Below are 16,341 nucleotides of genomic sequence, written 5' to 3' on the forward strand. Positions count from 1 at the left end.
GGATGCAGCCATCCAGTAGCCTGCCACATCTGCACAGCACAGCATTAAGCAACAACAGCACTACATAAGGGTGCTGCGGCTACTGTTCGATCTTCCTTGAAATATCCTGTAGATCTACTGGCAATTGACTGATCCAAGCAACCGGTTCTTTGCATGCAAGCGAATTGGACCAGCGCCGATCTCTCATTTCCTTCACCGGGAGAGGCATAAACCTGACTGACCATCGACGAAACTTGACGGGTGAGAGAGACAATATCCACCACAGACAATCCAAGTGCCTCTTCTTATTGGTTCCGAAGTTGTATGATGTAATCAAGACAGAACATCTAGCAGATACGACCATTCAAGCATTGGTACTTGTGTGCCTTGCTTTGTGCAGCTGTTTGATGTGATTCTAAATCCAGAAAATCCTGTGAAGTATTGAGGATCCTGAACAAGCATCTTCATCTTGTCTAAGGTGACAGCCCGGAAAGCAGACAGATGTGTGGAGACTTCCAGTAGGTGTGTAGATAGTACTGAAGGAGAGAGAGAATGCTCAACCAGAGACTGTGGACTCTGAAACCAGCGTCCAGCGAAGATCCGGAGCATAGCTCTCCTGCCTTCCCTCGCCCTCACAGACCCGCCCTGCTGTCTTCTCGAAATAACATCACATGAGCGCTGCTCGGCCGACAAATTTACGAAGGGCCTTGAAGGGTCGAGCAATCCGCAAAAAGATCCCTTATATTGTTCCCCAAGCGTTTTCAAGATCACCCGTAACTCCCTCGCCCCGAACCTGACGCGCAGCGAAGCGTAGCGGAAGGAGCTACGCTTAGGGAAATAGGCTGGAAGATGCCGGTCATTCAGTGCGTGTACATCCGTCTGGTCTCTTGATCAGGGTCCAGAATGTGACAGGAGGGCTTCGCAACGGCAAGCGCCGCCAAAGGGCCAGAGGCAACCGTTCCGGTACGCGGAGAGCTGCTTCTGGTTCTTTCCGCATTTTCATCTGAGTGGTGCGTTGGCAAAGACTTGCAGGCGCAGTGGAGAGAACATGCTAGGTTCAGGGCCCGCATCAACGGAAATGCGAGTCTCAAAGCCACGACGTCCTTCCACCACTGGATGGAGCGTCACAGCAAACAGTCGAACAGGGGTTTCGGCCACCAGCCCTGAGAATGATAACCCAACATTCACCATGTCCAGGACGGTGCCGTTCCCCTTCTCCCGAACCTTTTTGCAGTCTTCGTGGCATCGGTTTTGACCTCATCAACCAGCCTGACAATACTGTTCATTCTCACGACACCGTCCACTCTGACGACGCCGCCCATTCTCACAACGTCACCCCTACTCTCTCCTCGTCATCTTCCGCCAGCTCTCTCCATGGAGAACGATGCGTTTGCAGGGGCCCTCAACCCTGGCCGTCCAGAGTACAAGTACACGGATCGTGAAGGCGGTTGTTCGAAGATCAGTGAGGAGTTCGACAACTTCCACCTGCCGTTAGATGGCCAAGTCGAGTGGGAGGAATCAGAGAAGCTGATCAAAGAGGGTGTCGACCTGATCAGAAGCATCCAAGACGGCAAATACGCCCTAAAGAACCACGAATTGGTAGACCCTTCAACTGTTCGGCTCTTTCCTGCGGTGAAAGCCAACACCAGCCATCTGCCCGGCACCGAGGAGGACGCAATCAAGGTTGACGTCCGGCATTGGACTAATGCAGTGGACGAGATCATCCGGGCATCAGAGTCCCAGCTGCCCAAGAAGGTGTCGTGGTGGCTGAGCGAGTCCTCAGGCAGTGTGGCCGGAGTTAACAAGGCCAACACAGCGACAACGACACAGATTGCCATAGACAGCATCTTGTTGGCTATTCGCAACGTCATGGCAACCCAGCAGGACGGAAACTACAGCACCCCTGGCACTAGGCGGGCATCCACCGCCCGTAGCCGGCGTTCTTCGGCGGCGTCTTACCGCAACCGCTCGCCAATTCGCATGACTACAAGTCGCGGCAGCCCGAGCGCAGCCGGCGGTGGACGCGACGGTGGAGGTAGCCGATCCCGCGGTACGCGTGATCGTGAGCGGTCAGCTTGATAACCTTCGGAAGTGGGCCAAACGCGAGCCCGTAGAACCGCCAAAGCGAGGTCGCGGCCAATCTTCCAAGTTTCCATCGGTCGGCGATAACCCCAACATCACGGGAATTCGCAAAAACGCTCGTCAGGCAACTCCACTGAACGCTGGCAACTTGCACCTGCTGAAGCAGGGGTTCGGCTACATCTTTCAACACCGTATCCGATGTGTTGAGCTCACAGACAGCATTGGCTCAGTCTTCCTCGAGGCCCTAGGCCTCAAGATAGACGAGTTTACAACTTCGCCGGAGCTCTTCCGGCAGGCTCTCAAGTCTGGACCCATTGGAGCAGGCAAGCTGCGCGTCACTGCCATAGAACAGCATCAGCGCGAGCATATCATTGCGGCACGTGTCGCCTTCCGCGACAGGGCTCGACGTGGCGTGCCTGACAACATTGTCAGCGAGGGGCCCCAGCCCCGCCCTGCGGACCACTATAGGAAGCATGAATTCACGGATGATGAGATTCCGCAAATGGAGGAGTTGATGTACGGCGTGTGGCTGAGCCCGAAGAGGAAGAAACGGAGCGTCTCTCGTGAGGAGTAAACTAGGATCAGCTTCGTTCTTGGGGAGGAGTTGATAGGAACAGTATTGCGGACAGTAGAGAGGACAGTATTGCGGACAGTAGAGAGGACAGTAGGGAGGACAGTAGGGAGGACAGTGGAGAGGACAACAGAAGGAGAGAAGAGCAGACGGGTTTACATGTTACTCATAGAGCAGACCGCGAGGCCTCCCTGGTCGTTGCTGAATTTTTACCTTTCACTTGGCTCAGCGTTCAGATACCCTCTACTTTCTCCATCGTGATAGGCGTGATGCTGCGAAGAGGATTGCGATGGTTCCATTCCAATGTCATCCATGGAGGCGCACCGGCTCGGTGTGGGGCCGAGATCAGCTCCGAGTACACCTTTTCAGCAGGGCTAAAATCTCCTCCGCTGAGTGCCTGCATGAGGGCAGATGAGACTAGGTTGCCTCTTTCTCAAGTCTAGGTTAAGGCACTAAATGAGTTCAAGTGATTGATCCTTAGCTTGGTAACTCGGAATATCTCAGGTCAAAACCCTTGCATTGGGGGACGGCCTCGATTTCTGGGAATGACCTGCTTGCCAACTCGCTCGCCTCACAAACGAAACTTGGCAGGGCCAAAAGGGAAGGAAAGATTGACGATGGGAAAGTGATGCACCGTCTGCCTTTTGGCCCGTGTTAGCAAATCCAGACGGGTCCCAGGTTCAAAGTCCCCGCCACGTCGGCAGTTGTTCGGGGGACGTTGCAGTGAATGTGGCTTGGGGTCACATGCGGCAGTGGCACAGCACCGTGCCTATCGATAGAGAGATAAGATAAGACAGACGGGTCGCGATAACATAGAGGGAGGGGCCGTCAACAAGCGCGCTCTCAGAAGTCGGCCGACGGACCTAGACGCGTGCCGATCTAAATTGTACGGCCAGATTAGCATCGCGACCGGGCTGTCACCTCTCACAACGACCCCCGCCTCCGGCCGCTGACAGACGACTCCCTCCGGCGGGGAAAACAACAGCGTGTCTCTGAACTTTCGGTCAACGGCGAATAACAAAAAGGGGGGGCTACTGCGGCCATGGAGGAAGCGCACCGCAAAATCGAGCTGCAGTCCAACGAGGACCTGGCATACCTGCTCGACAACGTGCGCCGCGCCGCGCAGGACCAACTCGACAAGGCCTTCCCCCAGATCGAAGGGAGCAGCGCGCAGGAGGACGAGCTGAGGGCGCCCATCGAGCGTCTCGTCAACGAGGTAAGGGCCCAACTCCACCAAACACAAAAAACCACAGCAAATCCAGACGGAAAAGACACTAACCTTCTCCCACGAAAAACAGTACATCAACAAGACATTCACCTACGCCGCCCCGAACCTCTCCATAAACGGCCTCGACGCCGACCCCGCCGTCTTCCTCTCCCCCAACCGCAACCCCGACGAGCCCGAGGAGGCCTACGAGCCCTGGGACGCGCGCCTGCGCCAGCGCGTCGAGGACCTCGCCCGCGAGGAGGAGGACCTCCTCAACGAGATCGCCGCCCTGAAGAAGAGCGTGCCCGGCGGCGTCGCGGCCGCCATCACCCAGGACTTCAAGACGTCGACCGCGGCAGACGAGGCGGCGGTCGAGGCAGCCAAGAAGGCACGCGAGGACGAGCTGAAGGCGAGGGATGCGGAGGTGCTGCCGCTGGACGAGGTGGAGAGGCAGGGCGAGACGAAGGCGGCGTTCGGGGGCGCGGTGGAGACGCTGGGCAAGCTGAAGAAGGATATGCCTGCGACCGTGGCCAAGATGGAGAGGGCGAGGGTCGCCGGCGAGTATACCGTCACGGAAAGATCGTAGGGCGGTTGGGTTCAGGAGTTTTCGGCGTTGGGTTATACCACATGAAGTCTGCCGACGCGTTTCTACGCGTTAATCGTCAAAATCTCACTTCTATCTATGTTGGATCTGGTTGTCACGAAATATGCTAATTCACGACGAGAAGTTAAAGTGAAAGCGATAGTATGTATATTGTAGATAAGGTAACATTTCAGCCAAGGCCAACGCGTGTATGAGCGACTCTACAACAGAAGCTCTTATTTTTAACCATCCCCAAGCCCGCTCCAATTTCATCAACTCTCATGCAACAAGCCTCGCCAACGCCTCATCTTTGACTGGTGTCGTCCAGTATCAATAGCGCCTGGCCCCCAAAACAACAATCTCCCCGAGCTTCGACTCAAGCATGGCAATCTATCAGGAGACGCTTATGCCGCAGCAGGGGCCTTGGCGGGGTCGGCAGCACCGTCAGTGGTGACGGCGGTGCCGGCGGGGGGCGCGCCGCCAGCGGGGGCGGTGACGGTCTCGCCGCCCTTGTTCTCGATGACGTCGCCAGCGGCCTTGGGCTTGGCCCACCAGGGCTCGTTCGTGAACTCCTTCTCTTGCCACGGGCCGGCGTCGCTCCACTCGCAGCCGCCCTGACACTCGCACTTACCACCCAAAGACTTGGGCAGGTTCTCGGGCGGGATCTGGTTGAGGAGCTCCTTCTGGTAGCCACCGCCGAGGATGTTGATCTTGGAGACGGTGACGGGGTCGAGCCAGCCCTTGATAACACTCCAGGCGGTGGAGAATCCCCAGGGAGCGTTGATGATGTAGAGCTTTCCGAGACGCTCGGGGTAGTAGTTCTGGGAGATGACGGAGGCCTTCTTGACGTAGTCGTAGACCTGGGGCAGGCGAGTGATGGGGACTCCCTTCATGTCCATGATTGTGCAGCAGGTCTCGACAAGGTGGTTGTACTTGCGGGAGCAGGCGGGGAAGCGGGGGTCGGCGCACTTCTCGTACTCGACAGCAAGGTTGGTCAACATGCGCTCGGCCGTGGTGATCTTGTACATGGCGGTCAAGTCGATGCCACCGTAGTGCTCGATGTAGACGGGACGGCCATCCTGTTGTGATCGTTAGCGAATCTTGCCTATGGACCAAAGGTGTTTCTCAATTCGAACCTTGTCGGTCTTGTGGTAGTACTGGGGGTAGTACTTGAAGATGTCGGCCTTCTCGGGGTAGTCCCAGCCGGCAATGGTGTCGTCCAGGTTGGTCGTTTTACGCCAGGTCTCGAACTCGACGAACCTGGAAACGGAAGGTTAGTCGACGGTCTTGTGAATCGTGGAAACACGGCGGGCAAGCTCACATCTGCTTGGAGAGGTTGACATCGAACTTGCGGGCGCGCAGGAAACGCAGCTGTGTATGCCATGTTAGCCGGGACTGGACACGCAATCCTTATCTTGCGGTCTAGCTTCCGGGAAGTCGTACCAGAGTCAGGGTATCGAGACGCTTAGAGTAGCCCTCAGACTCGAGCATCAGACGCAGCTGGGCGACCTGAGCCTTCTGCTCCTCGGTGAGGTGGCCAGGGTGACCGGGCTGGGCCGTCGGGGCGACAGTCGGGTAGTCGAACTGGTCATACTTGGGGTCGAGTTCGGTTTGGGCCATGGTGGGGCTGTGTAAGGGTCTTCTTCACGAGGAAGAAGAACGGTGTAGAGGGAGGAGGTGGTTGTGGTTGAAGAGGGAATTTCCCAAAAAGGCGGGGTTGGAAGAAGAAGGGAGAGGCGGTGGTTTTGAATCAACACGACGGTCAGTCAGTTGTTGTTCCAAGGAAGAAGAGCACAGAGAGGGCGACCGGGATCGTAGGTGTTCAGGAGAGAAAAGACACTGGAGCTGGCCTGGCTGTGGGGAAGGAAGAGAGATCTCCTGCACAAGTGTAGGGGCGGCTTGAGAGGTTGAATTAAAGTGCACTTCGCTGGCCGTATGCCAAAATTCGTCATAGCGACCGGTCCCGCACGCTGTTGCCCCTGGTTGCCCCTCAAAATGGTACTAGCCAGCCTACACCGCACTTGCGCACCCGCATCTAATAGATACGAAGTACGTATGCTCTTTCCCATCAGCTCCATGAGCATCGCCCGCCACGACACTTACGTAACCCACTAAACCGCCGCCCACGCGCGGCCAGAGGCGCTGTAGATTGGTAGATTAGTGCATCTCGGCGAACGGCACCCAGCCCTGCCAGTTAACCTGGAACCCGGCCAGCCAGCGTGGTAGCATGCAGTGTTGCAGCACTGATTCGTTGGGCGACATGAGTCGAGCAACTCGAGTGGTGGCAGTGGCACGGAAAAAAGTGGCTGACTGGCTTAATTCCGGCCCTATGAGACATCGGATGGTTCTCAACGAGGTCGCTGTTGGGACGTGACATATGTCTGCTGGTGGGCGGTTCGCTGCGCTGGGACGATTCCGTCCGTGGTGTTGCACGGAACATTCTGTTAGGCTCAAGACACCATCGGCAGCCGGGGTCTTTCACAATCCGGACTATGTATTTGATGGCTAAGCCACGCTCATTAGGCCGGTTGCCCGTCATTTAACCCTGGGACTCGTTTGAGGCTCTCAATCTCCGGGACGGCATCATGACGAATCTTTTAGGGGTTGGAAAATCCGCACACGAGGCCTCCTGGCATTGCTGAAAAAATCATGAAATCTTTTAATTGGTATCAACTCTCCGACTAGCCACCGGCCTTGGTCTTGTCCTCGTCCTTTTCGGCGCCCTTTCCGTCTTCCTTGTCTTTGCGCTTCTGAACAACCTCCCAGTTGTAGACTCTCGCAATGGCAACTTCCATGGTCTGTTCTCTGTCAATGGCGGTGCCCTGGGCAGCTCAAGGGTCGTGAACGTACCGTAATCTGCTCTCTCAGGAAGTCCAAGTCCTCCTCGCAGTTTGATAGACTCAGTTTCGCCGTCGACAGCTTGGATTGCAGCAGCGTCTCGGCCTCGTCGATGGGGTACGACAGCATCACGTTGGCCTGGCTTCGATCAGCATCATCATTACGCCTTCTGTTCAGAGAAAACGCACGCCCAGCCAGATGTAGACCTCGTTCGTCGGCGGGATCTTCGCCTTGGAGTATAGAGTGTCGTTCAGCTCGAAAGTCGTCTCAATCGGTTCGTCCTCATCCTGCGCAGTGTCAATACCCCCTATCTTGTTGCCCTGCAATTGGTGACTCCGACCTGTCTGAGCTTCAAGAACTGCACGGAGTCGAGCGTCTTCTGGATGTCGGGAATCTTGTCCTTCAATCCAGCCATGCGCTTCTGAAGGTTCAGCTCCATGAACTGGTATTTCCTGCGCGCACACCAAGTGTTACCAAATTGTCCTGTCGTGTGCCCCTCTTTCGTCGTTTTGGTGTCCGTCCCGATTCGAAGTGCGGGCGGGCGCTCGCCTATCGCTGGGCGACTCACGAAATCATCTCCTGGAAGTTGCGCAGAGTGGGCTCGACATCTTCACGGGTCGTGACGTAGTCCTCGACCTTGTCGACGAACGGCGCCTTGGGGATTCCTCGAGGGTTGCTAGGCGTAGCATCCTTGCTGCATACAGAGAAAATCGGTCAGCTTCGTCGAAATGACTGAACATAAACTGGGGGCAATTACCTGGCCATCTCCGGCTTGTTTCCCTCTGCCGACATTGTAGAGATAAAGAGATGGTGCTTCAGCGCATCATCTGTTGGTTGGAAGGAGCTTGCGATTTTTCGCCAACGGTGTGGAGGGGAGCTGCAGTGACGGTCCGCTACTCACCCGATCTACGGTGGCCTGTTCACCGAGGTGAGGGGTACCTTCCCTGCCACCCAACTTGACTTGGCACGGGCGAATGGTGGGGTAGCTAGCTACCTTACACAGATGCCACACCGAGACACCGAGATGTAAATGGTCGCCTCAAACACTTCTATACGATTATCCTGTTCGTCAATGGGAATAGTGGTTTCAGATTTCTTGCAAGTGCGCGTTAGCTTCTTCAGCTGATTTAGCACCATGGTAAGTAATTAGACTTCGAATCATCAACCCACTGCCGTCTTCGTCGTCATCTACACGCGCATCGTTGTTTCAACTTGCATCGACTCTTATCTTTCACGGCCTCAAATATCATTAACCCATTTACAGCGCTGGAAGCCATCTCCCCATACCGCCTGGGAGCAACTCATAAGCTTATCCGAAGCAAAAAATAGTAAACAAAGGCAAGAGAAATGGTCATGTTCCGAAACCGAGAATCGAACTCGGGGCTATGCCTAACCTCGCATCGAAGATGAGAGGGCATCATGTTGGCCACTACACCATATCGGATTGAATTGTTGAAGACCTGTACCGTTGCGGAGACTTGTGTGTGGTGGAGCGGGGCCGCAAAGCCTGCACGATCCACGAGTGTCCCGCGATTAGGGCCAGGAGTGGAGGTGGCCGGATTGAAGTGTTCATTGGTCCCAAGATCTTTCGTTCATCATGATATTCTACAAAGCCTTTCATGCCGCCGTCGTATAGGTCTAATGCCCCCTTCTATTCCTTATTCTCAACCCTGCGCTGCAGAATGTGTCTCGCGTTCGCGGGGGTAAGCGTGTCGATGATCAGCTCTTCCAGCGTCTTCTTCGCCTCCGTGTTATCAGTGAACACCCTATCGCTCGCCTCCTTGAGCGACAGCCCTCCCTCGACAGGCTCGGTCGGCAGGTTGAGCAGTTTCAGTGCATCGACCAGACTAGTCATCGACGCGACGCCGTTGGGGATGTACCTCTCCACGAGGGCAAAGATGGCGTTCACGTCGCGGGTGAACTGCGCTGCACCGAACGCCGTGAAGCTAGCCCTCATAAGAACCTCGCCCCAGAGCAGATCCTGCAGTTTGTCGAGGGTGGAGCGCCATGTGCGGCGGAAGGCGGCGGTGCTGAGTGCCTTGACGAGGAAGTCGAGGTTGCGCTTCAGGATCCTCAGTGGCTCGTCCAGCTCAGGGGTGACGGCCAGTTGAGACGGGTCGACTGCGGCAATGTTAGTCCACGCTTCAGTGTTGGTATCACAGGTCCACTTACCCTCTGAGCCACTATCGCTAATGGTCGTCCACTGCGTTCTCGTCGCATAGGCCCTGAAGGTCTTGTAATGGGAGTCGGCAAGTGCGTTGACCAAGAAATCCTGCGCCGTCTTACGTCGCAGACTATACGCCGCAATCGTCTCGTCGAATAGGATGCCATCGTCCGTATCAGACCCGACGGCCGTGGACGTGCGATCCTTGACCTCTTCGTAGCTCATCTCGCCAGACATTCTGGAAGGCTCGCCATCTTTGGTCGCGCGTGATTGAAGCTGGTCCCACAGCGTGACGAAGAACTCCTCGTTGCTCCAGTCTTTGAGGGTGTTGACAACGTGATCGGCACTCCCGTAGACCTTGCATAGTGATTCGAGAGCGCCCGTACCTTCGAGAGCTGCGAGCTGTTCTTTCGTAACGCCGTGCAATGTCCTGCCGACGGTTGATGTGAGCGCTTGGTAGGCCTCGAGAGACCCGCGCAGGCGATCATGAAACTCGTCAAGGATGTCGAGCTGGATGCCGATCAAGAAGCGGATCTTGTGCTTGAACGTCCGGACTCTCTCGTACTGGGTCGTGATCGATCTCAGCAGGTCAGTAACCCGCACAGCGCCAAAGGTAGGCTTCGTCTTTCCGGTGCCAGTATAGTCGTAATCGATGTTGCGCGCGTCTGGTGTTGCCATGATGGCCTGGAAGCGTTCCATGGCGAATGCCTTCTCCGCCTGGAACCAGGGCTCGAACCACTCCTCCAGAACCTCGGACGCAAGACCAGGCCAGCCTTGTTCCGCATTTCCGCCGTCGTAGTTGAACTTAGAGCGGATGTTCTCATCAAAAGTCATAAGCTGGCCCATGAGACTGCTCAAGAATGTCGGGTTATTAGCAGCATCTGCGGTCGCGGCCTTGACCTTTTCCCTCATGACAGGGAGCATGCTCGTGATGAAGGCGCAAACTGGATCGACGTACACCAAGCTGTTTCCAGCAGGGGTATCGCGGAGCTTCGCAGCCAGAGTGAAGCCCAGGTTATCCCTAAAGAAGTCCTCCCACTTTTCAATGGTCGCCAGAAACCAAGGGAAGCAGTGCGTCCCTATCGCATCAGGCTTGCTTGTTGGTTTGTCGCTCATGAAGTGGAAGCGGAACTCTGATACGAAGATCTTGCTCATGACGTCAAACGGAAGAAGGCTGACGATTGACTTGTTCAGTATGACCTCGGGGATTTGCAGGTCGATCAGCTTCTCGAAGCATGCCAGCCATTCGTCGTCCATCTCAGATGTCGGATCAACCAAGGGCCACGACCTCTTGCTCAGTATAGCCTCTAGCTCGCCAGACATGATCTTCTTCATCTCGTCCCACAACTTGTCAGCGACGTTGCGAACATGGTTGACGAGGTGCACAGCAGCGTCGTCCGCCGGCCCAGATAGCTCCTCCAACCGCCTAGACAGCTGCTTCAGCTTCGAGTACGGCTCCAGCGCGGCCTTGGGGCTTTCGGGGAGATGCGACCGGGCTTCAGCCCTCAGCCTATCCACATCCTGCAGGAGTACCAGGTATTTTTGCGCCAGCTCAATCGTCTGCAGCTTCTTCATGGGCCTTTGCAGCCTGGCAATGGCCTGGTTCGGCGCATCAGATGCTGCGGCGATCTTGACACGGACGTCGATGCTGTGCTGCAGCTCCTGGAAGTCTTGTATACGCTGAGCGAGCGAGGACTGGCGATCGCCAGCGGTGCGGCGGGCTTCGTCGAGCTGTTTGACGGCGTTGTCGAGCTGGGACTGGAGCTGGCTGCGCTGGACCTCGACATTGGCGATCAGGGAGTCGAGGTTCTCGAGGTCGGTGGTGGATTGTAGCTTGTCGTCGAGGAAATCTTCGACTCGAATGTCTAGAGCGCCGCCCGTCTGGGCGCGCGCATCGGATATAGTTGCCATAGCGGGCTGGTCCGGTGTGGTGTTGCGACAGGGCGAGTCTGGATATTGAGATCGCAACGTATGTATGGTCTGAACAATGACGTGGAGCTTGAGCTCCGCTGTAGTGGGGTTATATGCATTTGTCGAGCTGTGTGCTTATGTACGTTATTTATGTAATTAGCCGATGTTCTCCAAACACCTTGTTGAATAGTGATGGGATGAACTCTTCACTCTGGGATCAATACGGAGGAGAGGAACCTTTGAAAATACTATTTGAAGTCTTGAAGAAATTAAGAGGACAAAAGCTTGACAAACCTCACGCTAATTCAACCTCTTGGGTTGCATTCGACACTTGTGTGTCTAACATTATGTCACCAGGAAGGACAGATGGCCCCAGAAGGAAGACTAACGGTAAAACTTTTGAACACTGGATCCGACTGAAAAATGAGAGCTGGACGTAGATTCTTGGTAGATGAGGACTGCTGCGCTGACCTCAAGCGCAAAGACTGCCCCACAATTGACGCCAACACGGGACGGAGCGGGCATGTGATATTGAAGCAGGCCGGGACCGGTAGACCCACAGTTCGGACCGGATGTGTGGAGGACGTGAGACACCGGAACCGACCGAGCTATAGCAGCTGGCATAGAGCTCGATGACCTTGTTTTCCAGGGAGCTATGCCCGAGACGGTCTAATTTTCCTGTGTCTGCGTGACTGTATTTCCTACGTATTTAACTACTTACATCACGAGCGATAGTGACGATAACGACGACGACGAAGACGAAGACGACGATAACGACATTAGTAACAAAAAGTCACCGGCGCCCTGCATTCCCTCCGTTAGAGTTCCAGGACCATATTGGACGACCGACAATAATTTCATCGTATACTCTCGCTCCTGTATGCCATTGGAAAGGAAATAACCATCTGATTAGAGTGGGTTGGACAAGGCTGGCCGAGGCCACTGCGGAGACTGCTGGCGATCGACCCGCGGATCGTGAAGACGACACTGGAGCTGCCGGGGGAATGGTCTGCATTGCAGATCCAACTTTCACTTCCGCATCGAAGACGATGTCCGCAATCTTGTCGACTGAATGGAAGCCGAAGCAGATGCCAGACTTTCGATAGATCCTGGGTCAAGAGACAGCTCAGCAAAGTGCACAGACTGAAGTTAGTCACCAGCCACATATTATTGTCAACAGACGCAGCGCTTCGGCACCTCCAACATCCGCCAGCCCAGCAACAGTCAGTCGCAAAATCTCATAAGGAGGCTTGGTAGCGCTTGGTGAGATGTGGCTGAGGGTTTTCACGGGGTGATAGTGAGTCACCATGGGATTGTTGTTGCACTGAACAGCTGGCTAGTGTACTGTCTGTGTATCCGTGAAGGAAGCTGAGAGACGCAGGCAGATTGCGTCAATGGCTTGTGGCTTGGTTCTGTGCGAACAGATGGTGATGGCGGCCCTTTGATGCTGTCAAGTACGCCTAAAGATAGCGATGTTATGGGAGATGGCTGGAAAGGTTGAACACATGGACTCCCGAGATCTACACAAATCGGGTGCCGGCGAGCCGGGCATTTTAAGCCAGTGGAGGCAAGACAGCGTTAGCGCCCACCAACATCCGTCCATGCGGGATCGAGAGACAGCAGTCAGCTGAAGTGACAGATGTCGATGGGATGGAAGATATTTTTGTCAACGGGCATCTTCGAACGATGCGTGAGAATGGAGATCGTTGACCGCCATCAGAGACGCAAGCGGTGTGTTGGGCAACGGCTGTCCGACTTTGTGTGGTGGAGTTGATAGGAAACCGATGGGTCTCGACGATGGATAAAAAAGCACGGAGCCGTCTGGGGTTCCTGCGAGAGGGATCCGCCCAGCAGGGGAGCAAGTCGACTGCGTATATCGTCCAGAAGTGGCAAGCTGTAGAAGATAAAGTAGCTGACCGTGTCTGTGGCAGGATGCGCCGAGTCTGTAAGGTCCCACGAGAGGATTCTTGGCCCGTCGTGTTGGGTTATGGGATCCGAGATTCAGATGCAGTCGCCGTGCCAACAAGGGGTGGGCAAAGACGGACGGGCTTGGGATGCCGGAAACAACGCATCACCAAGAATCGACGACAGCGAGTCGAAGAGGGAGAAAAGCAAGGCAACAGCTGGACCCATGCTCCGGGTGTCATCTTCAAATGCAGGAACCCCCGAGGCCTTGTTCCCGCGTCGAGTCGTGTGCATGCTTGGATTGGGTTAGGTGAGCGGCAGGCTGAAGCAAGCGACGGACAAACAGGGAAAGCTGCACGATGCGAGGCGGTTGGCGGCCACAATCCCGTGGTGGTGTCGTTACCCGCGTCGTTGAAGAGGAGCTGAGTGCAAGAGAGAAGAGAAGAGGACCTGAATTGCGCCCGAAAAGAGCTTGGGCTAGAATTCGATGCCAGGAACAACAGGTGCGCTAAGATGCAGACTTAGATTTGACGGGGGGTGAGCGCCTGGACACGATGGGCACACCTGGCACGGGATGGGGGGGACCCCTGGAAGAAGGGAAAGACGTCACCCAGCCACCGGGCTTTTTTTGCAGTTGGCGACAGGCTAGAGTGGGCCCCCGCCTTCCAAGTCGGGCAACGCAGCAGCCACAGCAGCTAGGGAAAGGTACGTACCCAACGCCTGGAAGGCCACCCCCGGACGAACCTGGGAGCCAGAACAGCGTCAAAGTGGGGCTGCCCAGGAACCGCTGCAACGCTGTGAATCGCCCGGACAACGCTCTCCTTGCGCCACGAGTAAATAGAGGAGGTTGGCGTAGCTACGTAACGCCTTGCAACAACCGCACTTCCTGTCCATCTTGGCTGCGTTTGGGTCCTAAGTGGGATGGCAGGACCAATTGCACCTCATCCTGGAGCCTTTTTTCCCATCCATCAAGATCCATCCATCACCCTTTTTCTCTCTTGCCCATCACCCAGCCATCTGAATATTCACCTCTGCAACCGCCTCTACGTACAAACCTCCCGTCCATCCCGAATCTGCGGGCACATCCCGCCTTCAAACTCTGGACACACCTTTTTTTGTGCGGGAACCTGATCCAGAGACAAAACTAAGTCCACCCTTCCCTCCCCTTGAGCTCCCCAGCCATCCCAATATCCACGAGAAGATCTACCTACCTACCTCTTCCCGCGCCCACCTTTGAAGACCTTACCCGTCACATCCACTCTACACTACACTCACTCAAACACTTTGCGTCCTTCATTCACCGTCAATTCCAAAAGAGACAGCATCCAAAAAGTGGTAGTTTGTTTAGTGTCTGACATACAGGAAAGAGTCTCCATCGCCTACCTCGCAGGTCCAACACCGTCCCGCATTCCTCGCGGTGTTCTCCAGCGGTTCGGTTTTTCTTCAACCCAGCTCTACATTCCTCACTCTTGGCGAGGTATCAACGCCATTCATTCCCGAGACCTCGCATTCCTCGCACCACGAGTCGACTCCCCGCGCGATTAGCCCTTCCCCAGACGACAAGGAAAGACAAGCAGCGTGCCAACGCTGAAGGTGCCTGGACCAGAACCCGACCGTCGCTCCGCTATCACGGAGGACGGGCGAGGGTTGTTTGAGACCTCTCGTTAGAGTGGAGGAGTAGGAACACAGAGTCAACATGGCGAAATTCCAGGTTGGCTGGTATCGTGAGTCCACCCCTCCCCATTCTGGAAAAGCGGCAGCTTGAGCTAACACTTCCACAGGGTTTGTGCCGTTCCTAGGATACCACCATGTCTTGATGATCTTGATCGCAATTGCCATCATCCTTCTTTGTAAGCTCCATCGGTCGCCATCTCCAAGAACCATCACTAACGCACCCGACAGCTCTATTACTGGCAGGCTGCTCATCGTCATCACCTTTGATCCCCGATATCTTCCTCCTGTCCCTGTACTATGACAGTTACACTGCCGTCCCCGACACGGCGCAAGTAGACTACAATGTTCACACCGCCATCGAGAACATCGCTGGCGACGCCCGTCTCGCCGCTCGTGTCGGCTACTTTGGTATCTGCATCAGCCCCGACGGTGGCAGTTGGCTTTGCAGCAACAATGCCACTGCTCTGGCCAATGAAGTCTCCGTCGACCAGGATCCTCTTAACCTGATCTGGCTCGCCGCCCAGTTCAAGGACATGATTGTTTTCCCCTACCTCATGTGAGTCCCCTCTGCTAACCACCTCTGAAACCGCCTACTGACAACCACCAGCATCATCGCCATTATCTTTGCCTTCGTCTGCTTCCTGCTTCTGGCTACCTTCCCCGGGTGGCACGAGGAGGAGGACTCTGAGGGCTCCGACCGCGAAGTGAAGCCCTTCCCCTCGCGACCCGTCTCCCAGATCTCCCTCGCCATCATCTTCATCGCCTCCATCTTCGTGCTGGTGTCAGTATTATGGCAGCACACCGCCTCCGTAGCAGCTTCCATCATCGCTCAAGACTTTGGCAACGGAGCCGTCAAATCCGGTGTCGGATCGTCCGCCATGGTCCTCGGTTGGTTCAGCTTCACACTACTCATCATCGTCACCATCGGTCTGCTAGTCATGATCCTGAGTATCCGCGTCCTGAGCCAAATGGTCGGCTAGTCGCGCCAACCGAGTTGAAGACATGAACAAGATTTGACGACGACGACAAGATGTGTAGAAGATGGGGCCCGAAGCCCGAAAGGAACACTTTGTACATGGGGAGAGCGCGATTTTACGCCTCACCGAGACCCATCAGCACATTCATCATCGTCCAGCACAAAAAAACACACCAAGCATCAGGAACATTGGCGTTTTCGTTTCGAATTGTGTTTTTGTTTTTATACTCTATTTGCTGTTTTGGCATTTCAATTTTTTGGGCCGGCAGGGGGCCCACGACACCAGGAAACATGTCGAAGTTTCCATGGGACCCCCCATGTTTTTAATGTTGAACGCTCCCTCGCAAGCGGCGGATGAGCAAAGAAAGAGAAGAGAGAGCATGAAACGTATAGACGATATCAGCAACGCCGCGCGGGTCTTTTCAGCCACTTCTCGCTCATGACCCTCAAC

General features: G+C 55.4%; 6 protein-coding genes and 1 non-coding gene across 7 annotated transcripts; 3 read left to right on the forward strand and 4 right to left on the reverse strand.

Moving 5' to 3' along the window:
• Window positions 1-1,353: 1,353 nt before the first annotated feature.
• COL26b_005937 (uncharacterized protein) lies at window positions 1,354-2,635 on the forward strand (the record flags this gene model as incomplete). The annotated part of the gene is made up of 2 exons (XM_053178772.1): window positions 1,354-2,029; window positions 2,094-2,635. The coding sequence occupies 2 exons, from the start codon at window positions 1,354-1,356 to the stop codon at window positions 2,633-2,635; spliced, it is 1,218 nt and encodes a 405-aa protein (XP_053037243.1).
• Window positions 2,636-3,674: 1,039 nt separating this feature from the next.
• On the forward strand, window positions 3,675-4,425 carry COL26b_005938 (uncharacterized protein; the record flags this gene model as incomplete). The annotated part of the gene is made up of 2 exons (XM_053178773.1): window positions 3,675-3,848; window positions 3,931-4,425. The coding sequence occupies 2 exons, from the start codon at window positions 3,675-3,677 to the stop codon at window positions 4,423-4,425; spliced, it is 669 nt and encodes a 222-aa protein (XP_053037244.1).
• Window positions 4,426-4,826: 401 nt separating this feature from the next.
• Window positions 4,827-6,042, reverse strand: COL26b_005939 (uncharacterized protein; the record flags this gene model as incomplete). Its single annotated transcript, XM_053178774.1, has 4 exons — window positions 4,827-5,501; window positions 5,559-5,682; window positions 5,744-5,793; window positions 5,866-6,042. 4 exons carry the CDS (start codon window positions 6,040-6,042, stop codon window positions 4,827-4,829), a joined length of 1,026 nt encoding a protein of 341 aa, XP_053037245.1.
• A 1,061-nt stretch (window positions 6,043-7,103) lies between these two features.
• COL26b_005940 (uncharacterized protein) lies at window positions 7,104-8,052 on the reverse strand (the record flags this gene model as incomplete). Its single annotated transcript, XM_053178775.1, has 6 exons — window positions 7,104-7,244; window positions 7,273-7,398; window positions 7,449-7,547; window positions 7,601-7,712; window positions 7,829-7,954; window positions 8,018-8,052. The coding sequence occupies 6 exons, from the start codon at window positions 8,050-8,052 to the stop codon at window positions 7,104-7,106; spliced, it is 639 nt and encodes a 212-aa protein (XP_053037246.1).
• Window positions 8,053-8,616: 564 nt separating this feature from the next.
• Window positions 8,617-8,704, reverse strand: COL26b_005941. Its single transcript has one exon. It is a non-coding gene; the product is annotated as a tRNA-Glu (tRNA).
• Window positions 8,705-8,911: 207 nt separating this feature from the next.
• COL26b_005942 (uncharacterized protein) lies at window positions 8,912-11,335 on the reverse strand (the record flags this gene model as incomplete). The annotated part of the gene is made up of 2 exons (XM_053178776.1): window positions 8,912-9,381; window positions 9,433-11,335. 2 exons carry the CDS (start codon window positions 11,333-11,335, stop codon window positions 8,912-8,914), a joined length of 2,373 nt encoding a protein of 790 aa, XP_053037247.1.
• A 3,601-nt stretch (window positions 11,336-14,936) lies between these two features.
• Window positions 14,937-15,894, forward strand: COL26b_005943 (uncharacterized protein; the record flags this gene model as incomplete). The annotated part of the gene is made up of 3 exons (XM_053178777.1): window positions 14,937-14,964; window positions 15,158-15,470; window positions 15,522-15,894. 3 exons carry the CDS (start codon window positions 14,937-14,939, stop codon window positions 15,892-15,894), a joined length of 714 nt encoding a protein of 237 aa, XP_053037248.1.
• Between the last annotated feature and the right edge of the window lie 447 nt (window positions 15,895-16,341).

The sequence above is a fragment of the Colletotrichum chrysophilum genome, assembly GCF_026319265.1.
Source record: "Colletotrichum chrysophilum strain AFK26 chromosome Unknown scaffold_42, whole genome shotgun sequence".
NCBI lineage: Eukaryota > Fungi > Ascomycota > Sordariomycetes > Glomerellales > Glomerellaceae > Colletotrichum > Colletotrichum chrysophilum.